Source organism: Uloborus diversus, chromosome 5 (genome assembly GCF_026930045.1).
Source record: "Uloborus diversus isolate 005 chromosome 5, Udiv.v.3.1, whole genome shotgun sequence".
In the NCBI taxonomy this organism is placed as follows: Eukaryota; Metazoa; Arthropoda; class Arachnida; order Araneae; family Uloboridae; genus Uloborus; species Uloborus diversus.
The window spans coordinates 178,031,276-178,049,390 of NC_072735.1; the positions used below are offsets into that span (position 1 = coordinate 178,031,276).

Below are 18,115 nucleotides of genomic sequence, written 5' to 3' on the forward strand. Positions count from 1 at the left end.
TCTTTTGTCTCAATTTTCTTCCTGCTACAAATTTTAATAAAAGTAGTGTTGTGAAAAGGTTGAGATGAAGCACTGAATAATAATTTGAATGGAGGAAAGCCTTCGAAAAATAGGGATTTCATGTCAAAGTCTAAGTAGCATAATTAATAGCTTTTAATTGATATCTCCGCTAAATATTATCAGAGGATTATGTTAAATAGCCAAACATAAAGAGGAGAAAAATACAAATCTATCTATACCTGGTTCGATGGTCAGTTCACTGGTGTTCAGGAGAAGTAACTCGGACATAGATGAATGCATACATACATACATAGTTACATACATAGATACATAGGTATATATGCTCAGTTTTTAATTATATAAAATATTTTGATAAGGAGGATATGGGAGCAAAAAATTTATGTAGAAGCATGTTTTACTATGCCCTTTCATGTGCTGCTGCTTTTTGTTTTTTTCATTTTACACTTTTGAATGGTTTCCTGGTGAGAAGTTCTGTAACAAACTGCAGTTTCTTTTGAAAGAGGTCACTTTTATTTTCTTTCACTGAAATGCAACTTCTTTCCCACAGTGCATGTCTTGGAAAGTAGCCCCCGCTCTAGCTTGTGGGAACACAGTGGTGTACAAGCCGTCAGAATTCACCCCAACGACATCCGTCATCTTAGCCGAAATGTTCTCCGAAGTCGGATTGCCTACGGGAGTCTTAAATATTGTTCAGGTAGGCTGGTAAGTTAGTCCATTTGCTTCACACTGATTATCCAGTGTTGTTCGTTTGTTTAGTTTCTGCCTTGATGGAATTTGTAACTGAATTGAATAGCGAAATCAACATGGATATAAATTGTTGGGTTGATAGGCTGTAATGTTATGGCACTTTATTCAAAATTTTCCCAAAATGCTCCTTCATGTGTTGAAACAAATGAAACTTTATTTAAAAAATAAAAAAAAAGTTTCCAATCAAAAACTTCATAAATATTCCTCTTTTTTTTTTTCTTTTGAAATCTTCATCCATATTCAGTTTTAGAAGCTGTGATTATTTAGTTTTCATTTCAATATTGTTGAAATTCATTATCAAGTACTATCATTAATGAAGTGGACACTCTTAATGGTAATTTTATTTAAAAAACAAGAAGTTCCGTCTAGAACTAGACGAGCCTACTTTCCCGTATACCCATACTACTTTCTAGTACCTGATCAATATTCTCAAAAATAGCTAAAATCGCAAATTTTTTCAAACATATTTTTTTCAATATTTTAAGCTGATTTCTAGGAATAAAATATTCCTTACTTTTCTTCAAAAAAACGAACAAATAAAATAGCAGCACCTTTTAAACAAAGCAGCTAATACACTTCTTTCCATTAAAAATTTTTTTTAACAGCTTTCAAAACGAAAAAATAATAATAAGTTCATTAAAATAAATACATCATATAAAAAAAAATCGTTTCTTTTTCCCCTGTTGCCGAAAATAATTTTTTAAACGAATTAATGCACTTACCAAAATAAAAAAAAACAATAAAATGTCAACTTAAAGAAATAATTTTCATTGTCAAAAAAAAAAAAAAAAAATCGTCTGCGCATATTTTTCGAGTTTATTCACCGAAAACAAAATACCTAAATTAAAACTTTAGCGTGAAAATAAAAACAAATCATATCAACAATAATTATTTCACAGTTAAAACCACAGCAGCGGAGTCGGAGTCGGAGTCAATCTCATTTTGAGATAAAAGAGTCGGAGTCGAATATCCAAGAATCGGAGTCAGTCATTTGTCCTCCGTGTATAAATGTTTACCAAAGCTACGAAGTCAGAGTCGAAGTCGGGGAGTCGGAGTCCGATTAATTGTCGGGAACAGGAGTCAGAGTCGGTGTCAGGACCCCCTAAATTCTCGGAGTCGGAGTCGGGAGTAGGTCGTCAAGAGCTATTTCCAACAAAGTTTGTTTGAAGTAAATCCGCCTTCAAGTACGGAATCTACATTGACTTTCAGTTTCCCCGTAGGCGCTAATGTTAAGGGATTTGAACTGTTCAAAATTGAACGGAAAATTGTTCAAATCAAAAAGATATCTTATATACAAGTTTTTTTTATCAAAAGCTTTTTCCTACAAAGTTTGTTTGAAGCAAATTCGCCTCACAGTTCGGAATTGCTTTGAATTTCCCCGTAGGCGCTAATGTTAAGTTTTTTTGAACTGTTCAAAATTGAACAAAAAATAGTTCAAATCAAAAAGTGAAATATGGGAATGAGGTGTCCTCGCCGAGATCTTTCGAACAAAAAAAAATTTGTTCGAATCGGACTATTCATTCAAAAGTTATTAGGGGGGGACAGACAGACAGACCGACAGACAGACCGACAGACAGACAGACCGACAGACCGACAGACAGACATTTTTCCCCATCTCAATACCCTACTTTCCAATTTTTAATTTTTCAATATTTATTTAATTATTTTATTTATTTTTGACTTTTTTTTTGTTTTTCACGATATTTTTAAGATGCATTAAGCCTTCTTTCATGCTTTTTTCTTCTTTTTCTGACTTTTACTGGGAAAGTAGGCTAAAAAGAGTTATTAAGTATTAAATGATAGGTACTGTTTAATTAGTGAATGTTTTCTTCAAATTTATGTAAAGTACTTTTGAATAACAGTTATTTACAGGCCAAAAAAAAGAATTTTATTTACAAATTGTAATGCTTTTATAATAATGGTTTTTGATCCTAAAATCCCCTCCCTCTTAAGTTATACACTATTTTCTGTGGATGGTGGATGTGTACTGGAGTTCCAATCACATATTGAGCATTGCTGTTGTAACCCATTTCCTAAATTTCAAAACCCTTTTCTAGCTGCTAATAATCTAACAATGACATCCAAAAATACATTGCAGTCTTTTAACTAGGGATATGTCCTTAATGAACGAACATAGATAAAAGACAGACTCCTTAAAATAAATTGCAGTATGATCACTTAAAAAGAGGACAATTGATGATATATGATATTTATTTCTCTCTCTCTTATTAAAATTGCTTAGTTTATTTTTTGTTGTCTTACAATATGTTTTATTTTATGCACATGAAAAATATTTTTTTTTGTTTTATCTTCATCTGTGCCCATACCATACTTGGAGATAAGATATTTCTATATAGAAATAATGCACTATTTCATGTAAATCTGGCGTCATGTCAACATAATTCATTTTTTTTCCAATGTAATTTAGGTATCCAATTTTTACTATGTTGGAATCAAACCTGAAACTTTTAGAATAGAAAACGGTTATCATGTCTTACCTCACTGCCACTCAATCATGAAAAAATATTTTAAAAAATAAGCTTTAATTCTATAAATCTAAGCCTAAAAAATATATTTTTTTATTAAATTTTTATTTCTTTAAATTTTTATTTCTTTGCTAAATGATTACAATCATCATCTCTAAAAATCTGTGCATTCTTTTGTGTTTATTGGAAAATTTTCTGTGATTATTTATGTAAAAAAACTTTTTTAATGGGTTTTTAAAATATAACATGCTTTAAACATTTGAATAATTTATAAAATGCCTATCCAATGCGCAGTTTTGTTAAATATATTATCCTAATTGCAAAATGGATTACTTTAAAGCGGTATCTTTAATAGAAAAAAATCCTTAGGGATTCTAATGACATGAAAACACACTCACAAAAAAAAAAAAAAAAAAAAGTTGAGAAAAATCAATATAAAGTTTTTCTTTCCCATAAGAACACAATAGCGAGCATATCCTAAAGCCACTCATAACTCTTTAAATATTTCAACTAAAGCAATGAAAATTTTCCCCTATGTTTGGACCATTTTTTAGTTTTGAAATATGCAATAAAATATTTTTTGATCGTTTGATCATCTTTGAGGTACTGTAATCCCTTAAAAGGGATGACAATTCCCATCTCTAGTCTTAACAGTCCTTTTTACTTCTTTTTGCAAAAAAGGGAGTATTGTATTCGCAAAAAATTTTCCCTCAAAAATCGACCTTAATTTCACCCCTGAATGAGAGTTGAGTTTTGTTTTTGACTAGACCACACATGGATAAGTGCCTAAGAACATATAGACTCGTGAAATAACCATTTTGAAGATTTCCGAGTCAATTACAACAAGTTTTCTCGTGACATCTGTATTTACGTATACGGAATGTCCTAGAAAGTTGAAATTTTGTACATAGACTCCTAGTGGGGTCTAGTTGTGCACCTCCCCATTTAATTACATTCGTCTGTTTCTAAAGGCGTTTTTTGCCCCTTTTTGGAGGGGGGAGAATCATTGTTAATTTCGATGTAAACTCAGGTGATGTTATAATTTGGCGGACACTTGGCGATATATCGCCAGTCTTTTGGTCACCAACTTGGCGGGGTTTTTTTTCTATTGAATCACATTAAAACTGTCAATAATGAGAAAATGACATTAAATTGGAGTAAAAGGAAGTCATGTGATGCACACATCAGCTCGTTTTTTTTCATTGCAGGGAAGCCATGAAACTGGAGAACTGATCTGCAGGCATCCTCAGATTTCCAAAGTGACGTTTACTGGCAGCGTGGGCACGGGTCAGAAGATAATAAAATCCTGTGCAGACACCATGAAGAAGGTGACTGTGGAACTGGGAGGGAAGTCCGCCCTCTTGGTCTTCTCCGATTGCGACATTGAGAACGCCGTCAAGGCCACACTCCTTGGCAATTTTTTCACTCAAGGTGAGGTAGGTGCTCAGCAGGGTTTCTCGATATATATTAGGATATATATTCTATATTTATTTTGAAAATGTCATATCTGATATTTTCAATATTCATTTTAGGAGTTACAATATTTGCAATCGATTATATTTATCAATCTAAAATTTATATTTAGTAATCTTATTGATGTTATTCATTTATTATTAAAAATAACAAAAAAAAGCGTACTGTAATTATTTATAATGTGATGTATTATATCATTTAATGTAATGTATTAATATGTATTTTTTTTTAATTTTATATTTATAAACTTATTAACAGGAAAATAATCAGTGTTATAGAGCTCATGTATGTAATAGTCAAAAAAGCCATTAGCAAAATTTGTCATGCTGCATTTTATGTTTAAAACACTAAACTATCACCCTTCACAAATAATTGTAAATATCATTTTCACAAACATCGCTTGAAATATGAATTTTTTTAAATGAATTTCATAGGTTAATAATGAACAATGTTTCACAAACAAACAAATGTTTCTTTTCATTTTATGGCTGTTATAACTGAAAATGAAAATAAGCAGTGATGATTTGAGCATTCAGTTTCTATTTGAAGAATGTGTGTGTGTAGTTTGTGTTGATTGAAAGTGTAGGATATTTTTGATACTGTGGGAAATATCATAATATTTTTAAACACTGGTGCTCTGTCATTCAGTTCATGTAAGGAATTGCTTTCAGTTGTACATACTACATTCAGTTAAATCGCAGTTAGTAATTTGTTTACTTTGTACCTTAGTGGAACCAGAAAAGTATTGTTTATGTCGCTATCATATTTCCTACTCATGCTTTGATTTTAAATTTTGATGAAACTTTTATTGTTTAGTTACAATTTAATATATTTATTTAGTGGGCCCTCTTAGGTTTTAATATACTTAAATAACAATTTAAAAAAAAAAATACTAAGCAATTTTCCATAATGCACTCAAAAGGACAAAATAACTTATCTGGGTCAGCAAGGACAATACTTAAGTATTTTTGTAGTTTTCAATTATTCCAAGAAAATGACTCCACTACCGAGGAAAAAAATCTCTGCGGCTCAAGTCTGGCAGAGAATATCTTATCGTAATCTAACTTTCTGTCATAAATTTGAGTGTTGAAACATGCATATTTTTCTGGGAAAGTTTGGTTTGAAATGACTTGAGCCCCACTTTTTCTCGATTGTGGAGTCATTTTCTTGGAATAATTGAAAACTACAGAAATACTTTTAAATATTGTCTTTTCTGTCTCGAAAAGTTATTTTGTCCTTTTGAAAAGTGCATTATGAAAAGTGCATTTTTTTTAAATTCTGTTATTTTATTCTTTTTAGTGTAAATGTATTTCAGAAATAGAATAATGTTACCATCACGAAATCTCGCCTCTTTTTTTTCATATAAATGCTTCATTCTAAAAGGAAAAAAAAACTATATGTGTGTCTAAATAAGCATTTGGCACTAAAAATTAATCCTTGTTCCTCTCTAGGATTTGTTTGTGTGCTAATTTAATTAGAACCATTTAAATGTTAAAGGTTTGTGAAACTAATTCTTCTTTCACAACATACAAGTTACTCGTGATACAAATCCTAATATGTGTCTTTACTTAGCCCCATTTTCGATTATTGGCATATATGAGGATAAAAATCCTAACAAAGCAATGATAGTGGGGAAATTTCATGCTTGCTCCAGAGAAGCCTTGATTAAAAATGTTTATTATGATTACTATTAATATTGCTGTTGTAAGGCAACAAAATCTGTAACAATGGGTTTAAACTTTTAATGGTGAAATTATATGAAGTTTGCTGTTTTCCAACCTAACCAAAATAATGATTTTATTTTAGAATTGAATTTTTTAGTGTTAAGTTATACCTTAAGATTAAGCCAATCATTTAGTGAAATCCTGAAGTCTTGAAGTGGTCTAATTGCTGAGATATGAGCAAAAGCAGGCCTCAGATTTTTCCGTGACAAACAGGCCAAGTATAATAAAAGTGCTTAATAAAAAAAACATTTAGTTGGTGAATTATTTTAATGAAATTTTTTGTTTTCTTAAATACTTGTTTTTTGTTTTTGTTTTTTAAAATGTTTCATGCGATTCAGTAACTTATTCTTTTTTTCAAATTATCCGGGGATTATTTTTTTTTAAAGGTTTAATTTATTTATTTGATAGCCTATATTTTTCATTTTAATGGTGCTAAATGTAAAAGCCGATTCAACTGAATACATTCAAAGATAAAAATATGTTGTTTATTTTTTTGTGTAATTAACAAAAAAATACTTTTTGCATTAGAAGAAAAAAAAATCACCTGCAATTCAGCAGTATGGGAAATAAGTATTTTATTTTGAGGAACAGTCCTTTACGAAATATAATATTTAATGTGTGCATTTAAAAAGTTTTGAACAAGGATTTATTTCAGTTGCAAACTTTGATCACTTATCTTTTACAAAATAGAAGAACTGGTGATAATGGGTGGGTCTATAAAAGCAGGAATATTGGCGTTTGAATTGTAAAACAATGTTATATTTTGCCATTAAAAAAAAATGTATTCAAGTTTCTTTCTGCAAAATTTTCAATGCAATTTACAATATCGTAACACTTTTCGATATTGTAACACTTTTTGTGTGTTTTTCAATCTGGGATGTGATACTGCTTATTTGCTATGCTGCTATTCAAGGAGGATAACATGGAGTGCCCTATGATAATCTTTACTAATAATAAAGCTGCAAGTCTTTCTCTGGATGTCTGTATGTCTGTTATGTGCATAGCGCCTAGACTGTTCGGCCGATTTTCATGCAATTTGGCACAGAATTAGTTTGTAGCATAGCGATGAGCACATCGGAGCGATTTTTCGAAAATTCGATTTTTTTTCTATTCCAATTTTAAGAACATTTTACTGAGCAAATTATCATACCATGGACAAGTAAATTACCAAATAGTCGTAACGTGGAACCGTAACATGGGCGAGCAAATGATAACAGCAAATTGGTGAGAAATTCATCTATTATTTGTAAATTTACAGACGAACCAAATGACCTTTTCATTTTTCTACTATGGGCAAAGCCGTGCGGGTACCACTAGTATTGGAATAAAAGACTTTGCTGTTCTGAACTGTGTGAGAGGAGTTATGCTGTAGCTGCCTATTTTTAAGATTACTAAACTATGAAATCGTTTTTTGTCAGAATTAATGCAAGTTTATTACTTCAATGAAAAGAAATCTTTCTAGTAATATTGAAAGTAACACATTTGTGCTCCATGTATCTGTTGGCTGTTTTGAATTTTAGTTTTTTCAAATATGATAGAAAAATATCTTTTGTTATTTTTGCCTTAAATAATTTAAAAAAAAATGTTTTTAATATGTGTTAGGTATGCACCAATTGTACCAGAGTTTTTGTACAGAAAACCATCTTAAAAGAGTTTACCAAACGATTACTAGAGGCCACTAAAAAATTGAAAGTTGGTGATCCAATGTCAGAAGATACGATGGTCGGTGCTGTGATTAGTGAGGCACATGGGAATAAAATAATGGATTATATTGATTCTGCCTGTAAAGAGGTATTCCAAGTGTTAGTTTATCTGCTTGTTTGTCTCTAATCCAAAAAACTTTTATATAGTACTTTTGCTTAAATTGTTAAAAAGTTACTTTCTCAAAAGTTTTTTAGTGTTGTGTACCGTACTTGCATACAGGTCCCCCCCTTTTTTAATTAAAATATTGCTGCAAAATATAGATACTTCTTTTTAAATCATTATATTGGTAATTTTGCTAAATTAGAAATTAAAAGCTATTTCCCCATAGGACCTGTTTTTAAAATGATCAAAGAATAAATGACAGGACTATTTTATTAAAGCAAAGGATACTTTGCATTTTGTTATAAACTACAACTTCAGAAAGCTATCTACTGCATAATATTATTTTAAATTGTATTTTTAATGCAATTTATATTTTTATCAAAAATTTTATCCATTTCCATTTTTTACACGTATTATTTCAGAATTCTATTGATGCTATAAGTTGACTAACTGGGGAAAAAATGGTACATTTACCTTTAATGTATATTTTAATCTGCTTTAAATTTTCTTGTTTCATTTATTAATTAATATGTTTTTTATTTAAATTTTATTAAAAAGAGTTTTCATTTACAAGCATTATCCAATATGAGGTATGTTCTAATATTTCTATATTGATTCCTGCCCCCCCCCCCCAGAAAGGATCAAATTGTTAATAGCTGTTTTATTGATTTTTAAAATTATTTATTTTCAAAACTGTGTAGTTAGTTTGGTTCTAGAAACTACCCGTGCTGTATTTTCTAAGGAATGTTTCCCTTCCAAAAAAAATGTTCCCAAGAGTTAACGTAAAAATTGATATTGATTTAATTTTGCAAGTTAGCTTAACATGGATACTTGTGATTTTTGTCTCGTTTAATTTCAAGAATTAGTTCTTCTTTATCTGCTTTACTTCTGCATTCTGATTTGCATTTATTTATGTATCTTTTCCAGATATTTACTTATTATTTTCCAAATATTCCTTTAACTAACTGTTTTTAAAGTGTTTGTGATACCTTCATTTTGTTTTGAGAAACTGCTGGATCTGGTAGACTTCCTAAAAATCATTATTACACCCTAAATAGCAATTTTATCTGATAAGTTATTTGTGTTCTGATATTGTAAAATATGAAACTTTCCAAGTTTAAGAAAATTTACCATTACAGGTTTTCTGACTTCCTGCAGAAGGTTGACACTCGAAAACTCTTTATTTTTTTTACACAACTCTGAAAAAACAAACATGATGATAAAAACACAAATGGCACAGAGCAACGCTCTCTATCAGGCCAAAAAAAAAAAAAAAAAAAAAACCATGCTGTTCCCGCTCTATGCAACATTTTTGTTGTTTCTATAGATGGCACAGTGCGCATGTAGAAAGACGCCATATATTTAAAGATGTTTGCTTATATCATGTTTATATTATGAAAGTTATTGTTAACTTAATTTTCACATGAAAATTAATTATCGATTTTCATTCTTACTTTAATTGTCCCATAAAAATTAATGTACTATAATATATTTTTTTTCTTTTAAGCTGAGGATTTTAAAATTCCTCTTTTCTTTCTCTACCAAAAAAGTAACCAACTAAAAGTAGTTATCAAAATCTTTTTTCATGTTCATCATAGTATGCTTTACTACTTTAAGGATGGTTTAGTGAATTATAGTTGAGGCAAACCTAATCTGACTGCATTGTGAAGGCTACACAGATCTTAATCACATCAGTAGGATGCTGCCAGGTTAGGTTTGCCCCGACTGTAGTTTTTGGAAAAGTTTATATAAGATCTGATTTTCAATTTTCTCAGTAAATTAAATTGTATAGTGGCAATAACCCGTCAAATGTTGACTTCCAAGTGCTGAATAGTTTCAGAGTTATTGGCATAAAGATGCAACTTCACATATCCCCAGACAAAATATTCTAGAAGCATCAAATCCCAAAACCGATTAACAATTTCATTTTGTGAAGTTAATTGCTCATCAGATATTTTTCTCTGTGAAATAGAACCTGGTTTATTCAGCTTTCTTTTATCTGGATATCTGAAAATCCAGATTAAACATGTAGCTTTTAAAATAAAATTATGTTTACATAGATAATTAAGGTAGTGAGAAGCAAAGGGACAGAAGTGGCAAAATTAAAAATTTGGAGATAACCAGTACACATGCAGTGATGAAAATCTTCCGCGAATCCGCGATTTTCCGCTTTTTGTATTTTTTTTTCATTTCTCGGACGCAGAGCATTTTCCAGCGATCGATCGCGATCGCCCCGTCAAGATTTTTGCTGACTCACATGTTCTTTCTAAGGTAGAAAGAAGAAAGGAACTTCGTTTTGTGGGTGGGGAGGGAAAAAAGCTCGAGAATGACATAGAAAGCGTCGGCGTTTATGCATTTCGAAATCCGATTGCATCCGCTTCCATAACACTCGCTCATTTTTGTCTACTATGCCATCCTATCACTTAAACCTTTATAACTTTTTGTGGACTATTATTTTCAACTCTTCTTGTATGTATTTTGTTTTTTGCTGAAGACTTGTACGCTCATTGTTTTGCCACGCCCATTTCACAGTCACTTTCTAGCGATCGCGCAAATACCCCCTCACCTCCTTTCTGCCCCAACCTTCCCATTATTCTTGCTGAGGCATACATTCTTTCTTGAGTAGAAAGAAGCAAGGAACTTTTTGCTGTGTTGGTGAAGAGGGTGAAATAGGAGTGGAGGGAGAAATGCTGGAGAGTGATAGTGGGTGCAATCGTTAGATGTAGTTTTTGAAATCCGATTGCATCCGCTTCTGTTACACTCTCTCATTTTTAAGTGCTATGCCATTTTACTGTTTAGACATTAATACCTTTTTGTTGACTAATATTTTCAACCCTTCTTATACTTTATTTATTTTTTATGAAGACTGCCACGCCCATTCAAATATGTTTATTCTATTCCATCCGAGTTAATTTAAGCCAACATCATTCTTCAAATCTAGTTTTAATGCTTCAGGCTCACCAAAGATATAGATCTTGAAGATCTTAATACATTCAAATTTATTTTAATTATAATGTGCTATTTTATTATAACAGACATGTAAATATAGGAAATTAAAGATGCTTATCTTCTCAAATCATGACATAGTGTTTAAAACTTTTTTATCAATTTAAAAATAATCATTTTTATGCTAGTGCTTAAAATGACCATCAAAGCTCAAAAAGTTTTAGATTGGGTTTAGTTTTTTAATGATTTTTATAGAATATACCCAGCTGCTCCACAAAAAGGTTAGCTACACTGATAATGTCATTTTGTAATCATGGTGTCCAATAATTCAGCTTGTATTGTTTAATTATATGGAAGTTTTATGGCATTATATGTCACATTATAAAGTTTTAATTTCACCTGATTTGTGGGCTATGGGAAAATGAAAGTGTTAAATGGAATTGATATATCTGTTAAAATCTTAAATAAATGCAAGCTTATTTTATTTATTCATTTGTTAGCATTTCTACTAGTAAAAAAAAGAAACATTTATGTATTAATATTTGAAAGACAGTATAGTATTGATATAATTTCACTTAATGTAAAAAATATATATATATTCAAATTTTAAGCCTCGCAATTTTTCCTCTTTTTTGACTTCGGGCTGTTTTTATCCCTGACACATGGTTGGTGAACCTCTCCTCTGTCTTGGGCAAGAGATAGTACTAGTAGGACTGGTAGGTGCTGCTGTACAGCATCATTTAGAAAAAAAAATCAATGGAAGCCTACCTAAGACATTATCTTTATACCCGTTTTACTCAAAACTTGAAGATGTCCACTTACATCCCTTTGCTTCTCACTGCCTCAATTGTAAAATATGATAGCAAGAACATAACTATAAATACGTCGAAAATTCATATTTTATTTTGATTAAATGTGCAGTTCTTGCATAGTTTGTGCAGCAAGTTATGCTGGTCTAACAAACTCTACAAGAAATTATGTGAAAAAATGTTTTGATACATTTTACGGCTTTTAAACAGTTCTATACATTTTTACTTCAAAATAGGCTTTTTTTCCACGGTAAACAGTTTGTCTGCATCTTTAAGAAATTCGGATTTTCGATCATCCCATTCGCCTTTGATCTCTATTAGACTGAATAAACCAGGTTATGGTGTAAATTTTGTATTATTTGCCAGCTGCAGTGGTCCACATGCCTGAAAGCATATCCAAATGTTGATGCCATAATATTATCTGTCAAAGAAAGCCGATTCCATGTATATTAAAACCAGTTTTCTGTGTTTTATTTTAACTTAAAGCTCTTTGCCAGTTACCTTCATTCAGCATGCTCTTCGATTGCATATCATTTTGTATGAAAGTTGAATCATTAAGTTGTTTTGACACATTCTTAAAAATGTTGACCATGCTTGCTTCTGACAGGGTGCCATCGTTTCTTGTGGCGGTGAAAAAATAGTTCCTGCTGAGGCTCACCTGAAGGGATTCTTCATATCTCCCTGCATCTTGACCGACTGTTCCGACGACATGAAAGCCGTAAAGGAGGAGATATTTGGTCCCGTGGTCTCTGTGATGCCTTTCGATTGCGAAGATGAAGCCGTTGCGAGGGCGAATGCCTCTCCCTTTGGATTGGCTGCAGGTGTCATGACTAGGTATGTTATGGTTGCGAGCACTGTACTTTGTATGGGGTGTGGTTGGGCAGTGCATCAAGGATTCATGAAACATTGGTGTGTGCATCTAACATAAAAATGACTTGGCACTTTTCACTATGTCTTTGCAACAATGTAGAACTGATCACATATAACTGTACTGCCATGCAAGGGCGTCCATATGCAAATTTTAAGGAGGGGGGGGGTCTCAGATATTTTCCCCATAGAGACCTATTTCAGTATAGATTAGAGTTATTAAAATTTGATATTTTTAATAACCTGTTCATTAACTGCTGGAGAAGAAATGTTTTTACATTTTTGCAAAAAAAAAAAAAAAAAAACTAAAAGCAAGGAACTTTTAATTTCAAAGGAGGGGTTGCTTGAGCCCCCACTTGCCCCCACTCCCACCCATATGGGCGCCCTTGCTGCCATGATAAGCACAAAAGTCGTATCTGCACTTTTTATCAAAATTGAGTTTTTGACACCAGGTAGTTTTTTGTCCCATATTTTACCCCAAAACAATGTTTTATGGTCATTTGTAGATAGGGAAATATTTTTCTAAAAATTTTGAAAAAGTTTCATTTGAATTAAATACATAGAGGCATACAACTTTAAACAGGAATTTTTCATTTTGAACTCAGCTGTAGATACCACTTTTGCACTCAGAACAGCTGTGTACATGTGATTTTTCCTTTAATTGTGTAATTCAAAAAATGTTGTTCTTCATATTTGTGAAATTCCACTTTTATGGTTACTCTGTTTTTATGGGATAAAAAAAATATATAAATAAATAACAAAGCTGTGCTGTAAAAAAAAATGACTTTGTGTTTTTGCTCAGCATCTTTGCACTGTCTACTCTTTAGAAAAAGAAAAGCAATATAAAACATCAATAACAGATAATCAAAGTCTAGAAAACTACCCGTCAAGGCATGACGGGTGAAAATTGCTTCTACACTTGAATGATGCAATTACCTGTTTTTTGATGTTTTGATAGTTGAAATTGTAAACCTAACTCCAGTGGGTTAAGCCTAAACTCCAGTAGGTAGCGTTCATTGTTGGTTACTTTTTTGTTTCTTTATTCCCTTGAAATGTCACAGTCTTACGACTAAAACAGTTAAATTACCGGATCCAGTTCAGTCTCCTCAAAATAAAGCCTTTCCCTGCATGTCAAACATTACCAAAAAATATTATCAACTTATCGTTGTTGATGACATCAGGAGCTTTACTTGATCATTCACTATTATGTATATGAGAATTGTCAATTTCAGAAATGCTGTAAAATGACATAAGCTTACTTTTCCATGTGTAAGCAAAAGGACGCATATGTTACTTTCCGTATGCAATCTTTTTGCATTCTGCACAAGAATTTTTTTTTTCCCACAAAATAAATCAAATTATTCTTCAATCAAAAATCTAATTTGAAAATATAAATGCACCAATATCCCATAAACTATACTAAATCATTTGAACAACCAAACTTGGAAGAATCACTGCTTAATAAGAATCTAGTGGCAAAAACTGATATTCTTTTAAATCCCATTTTTCCTCAAAGAGTTAAAAATATATAAACTGAAATTTTTTAAGGACTTAGTGTTTTTAAAAATTTTTTAATGGGTAGATGCTTTAGAGATGCATGCTGCCAACTTCGCAAAACATTTTCATCTTTTCTTGCATTTAACCAATCACATGTATGCACATCTAAATACCTGTGCAAACCATTCAAATTCCCACTGAGAGAACTTTTAGCTCAGGTTGGAAGCATTAAAAGCACTTCTCTCATTATGTAAAAATGTATTTTTTAAGTACATGAGGAAAATTGATTGTTTAAATTTTTGAAAATAATGAATCCACCTTATTCTTAAAAATAATTTTTTTCGAGTGCATGATTCTTCTGAGATCAGATCATGTTTGGTTTGTGCAAATTTTTAATTCTTTGCAATAAAATAAGACAAAAGAAATTTTTGTGAAGTGATTGTGTATAGATCAAGTATCTACCTACATTAACCTGATGGGGAAATAATTTAAAAATAGGAGAATAGTACTCTCTGGGAGAAAAGAAAATTTATTTTTCTTTTCTAGGTTTCTTTTTAATCTAGATTTCTTTTTAAACCAAGATTGGTTTAAAAAGAAACCTAGTTTCATTTGCTAACATATAGTCATAAAATCAAATTTTTCATGTTCAGTTGCTCTGAAAAAGTTTAATTTTAGAGAAAATACAAAAATTTTAATCTCTTATTTCATTCAAAAGATGGGAAATAATATAAAGTTGAAGCATTGAATTTCTATTTCCTTTTACGTCTGACCCTATTTGAAGAGGATATTTTATCATAGCAGTGGATCATTGGTATTAACTTTCCAATCATCTTTACAGAAATGAATGCAGTGATGCAAAATGTGTGTATGTTACTACATTAAAAAACAGTGTGTACAAATACTTTTTACTTTGTGGTCACTCACTCTGTTTGATTTATTGGGTCTTAACATGTCGTTCACTCATATCCATCATGGCTAAAATGGCTGTTTCTTTTTGATTACATAATAGTTAAAAATATAAAATAACAGTGGATTCCGAATTTGAGGGACAGCATTTGTAACTTTTTTGAGAATGACCCGTGTACCTGTTTTCAAATGTTGTTGCAGACCAGGGTTCCAAAATATCATGATGTTTTCAAAAATATCGAAAATACCTGATATTTTCATATATATCCGATATTTTCAATCATCACAAGATTATGTCATTAATTAGTAATTGCTTCCTCAAATCACTGCTGTTTTTTTACTTATGTTATTACTATAATGCATCAGTTTTAAAATTAATGTTTCCTTCATTATTTATAATCATAAATATACATTTCATATAAAAACTTACGTACTTTGAATGATATAAGTACAAATTATATTTACAATCATTTGTAAAATGTGATAATTCAATGTATTAGAAATAAAATGTAGCGTAACTGATACATTTCTATTAATTTTAATTAAATTACTTAAGCATTAGGTGCTTTACTCATTTTTCTTTGGTTTTCCACTTTTACGAATTTTATATAGTTTAGAAATAAGAAATATTCTTAAGTCAGTACACATCCATTAAACAGTTATTTTTCTTTTCTGACCAATTAAAATTTTTTCATTAGTATTAATTTTATGAATTATAAAAAACATATTAGTATGATTAATACATTTAATTTTTATATGGCAAATGTTGTACTTTGAAAAAATAAATATCGAAAATATAAAAATATCATGATATTTTCAAAATAAATATTGGATATATATCGTCCGATATATATCGGCGAACCCTCTTGCAGACACCTTTCTCTCTTAAAATCAGCTTGTTGAACATTGTTCTGAAGTTGCCGTCGTTTCTCTATTTCCTCTCAGGGACCTACAACGAGCCCATCGAGTGGCGTCTGGACTTCAGGCTGGCATCGTCTGGATCAACAACTACAACATCTTTCCCCCAGAGGTCCCGTTTGGAGGTTACAAGATGTCTGGCTTTGGGAGGGAGAATGGACTGGCAGCGATAGAGGACTTCACCCAGCTGAAGACTGTATACGTCGAGATGAACAAAGACATTGATTGCCCCCTCTACAAAAGCTGAGGCCCAGTTGTATGTGAGTTGATCCACGGTTCAGTTCAACTAACCGGCTAACCCCTTGTTTTTGGATGCATACTAATTTGTTACAATAATGATATTTTGGTAAACAGTTGCTGGTGCTCGACATTGGCATGAAGTGGTCCTAAATAGCTTAAATATGTGCTGTAAAAAGGCCATATAAGGGCCCTATTTTTAAGCACTTTTATTATACTTGGCCGGATTGTCATGGAGTTAGGGCCGGATTTAGAAGTGTGTAGGCCCCGGGGCAATGAAGGAGTGGAGGCCCCTAATCAGGGTTTGAAAAATTCATCATATTTTCGAAAATATCTGATACTTTGATATATAACCGAATATTTTGACATGTAAGTATATATCCGATATTTTCGATCAGCACTTTAATAGTAAATGCATCCTGAAGTTACTGCTATTTATTTTTTACATTATTATTTTTATAATGTAAAACTTAAAATTACTGTTTCTTATTTATATGTAAAAATACATTTCATTTTAAAAGTTATGTACTTTTAAGGTTATTTTCATATGATATTTAGAAATACATTCCTTGTAGAAATACAAAAATGTCTGCGAGAAAAAAACGTAAAATTTGCTGACCCGTGAAAGTTAGGATATTTTGTAAAAAAAATTTTGTGGGGACCCCTTTGTTGTGGAGGCCCCGGGGCAGTAGCCCCGCCTGCCCTCCCCTAAATCCGGCCTTTGCATGGAGTAATCTGAGGCCAGCTTTTGCTTATATCTCAGCAACTAGACCACTTAGATACTTCGAGATTTCGCTAAATGATTTTCTTAATCATAAGGTACAACTTGACGCTGAAAAATAAAAATTCTAAAACCAAATTATTATTTTGTTTAGGATGGAAAACAGCAAATTTCATTTAATTTCTCCATTAAATGTTTAAATATAATACCCATTGTTACAAATTCTATTGCCAGACAGTAATTTTAATAGTAATCATAATAAAAATTTTAAACCAAGGACATAAAAATTTTGTTTGAAAACGAAAAACTTTAAAATAACAGAATTTAAAAAAAAATACTAAGCACTTTTCATAATACACTCAAAATGACAAAATGACGTTTCTGACTCAGAAAGGACAATTTAAGTACTCCTGTAGTTTTCAATTATTCCAAGAAAAAGACTTCTCAAACAAAGAAAAGTGAAGTGATTGTGTATAGATCAAGTATCTACCTACATTAACCTGATGGGGAAAAAAATGGGTTGTTTTAAAACTAGGAGAATAGTATTATCTGGGAGAAAAGAAAAGACCCTGGTTTAAAAAGAAACCTAGTTTCATTTGCTAACATACAGTCATAAAATCAAATATTTCATGTCCAGTTGCTCTGAAGAAGTTTAATTTTGGAGAAAATACAAAAATTTTAATCTCTTATTTCATCCAGAAGAATGGAAATGATATAAAGTTGAAGCATTGATATTCTATTTCCTTTTACATTTGACCCTATTTGAAGAGGATATTCTATCATAGCAGTGGATCATTGTTATTAACTGTCCAATCATCTTTACAGAAATGAATGCAGTGATGCAAAATGCGTGTATGTTACTACATTAAAAAACAGAGTGTACAAATACTTTTTACGTTGTGTTCACTCACTCTGTTTGATTTATTAGTTCTTAACATGTCGTTCACTCAGATCCAT

General features: G+C 31.3%; 1 protein-coding gene across 1 annotated transcript in view; it reads left to right on the forward strand.

Moving 5' to 3' along the window:
- Positions 1-18,115, forward strand: part of LOC129222163 (4-trimethylaminobutyraldehyde dehydrogenase-like) — a 38,578-nt gene that overhangs the window by 15,844 nt on the left and 4,619 nt on the right. The window contains exons 5-9 of the mRNA XM_054856620.1: positions 569-715; positions 4,463-4,690; positions 8,054-8,242; positions 12,620-12,846; positions 16,228-16,460. Of these exons, the coding sequence (XP_054712595.1) occupies positions 569-715; positions 4,463-4,690; positions 8,054-8,242; positions 12,620-12,846; positions 16,228-16,447 (1,011 nt within the window). The 3' untranslated portion in view covers positions 16,448-16,460. The remainder of the gene's footprint in view (positions 1-568; positions 716-4,462; positions 4,691-8,053; positions 8,243-12,619; positions 12,847-16,227; positions 16,461-18,115) is intronic.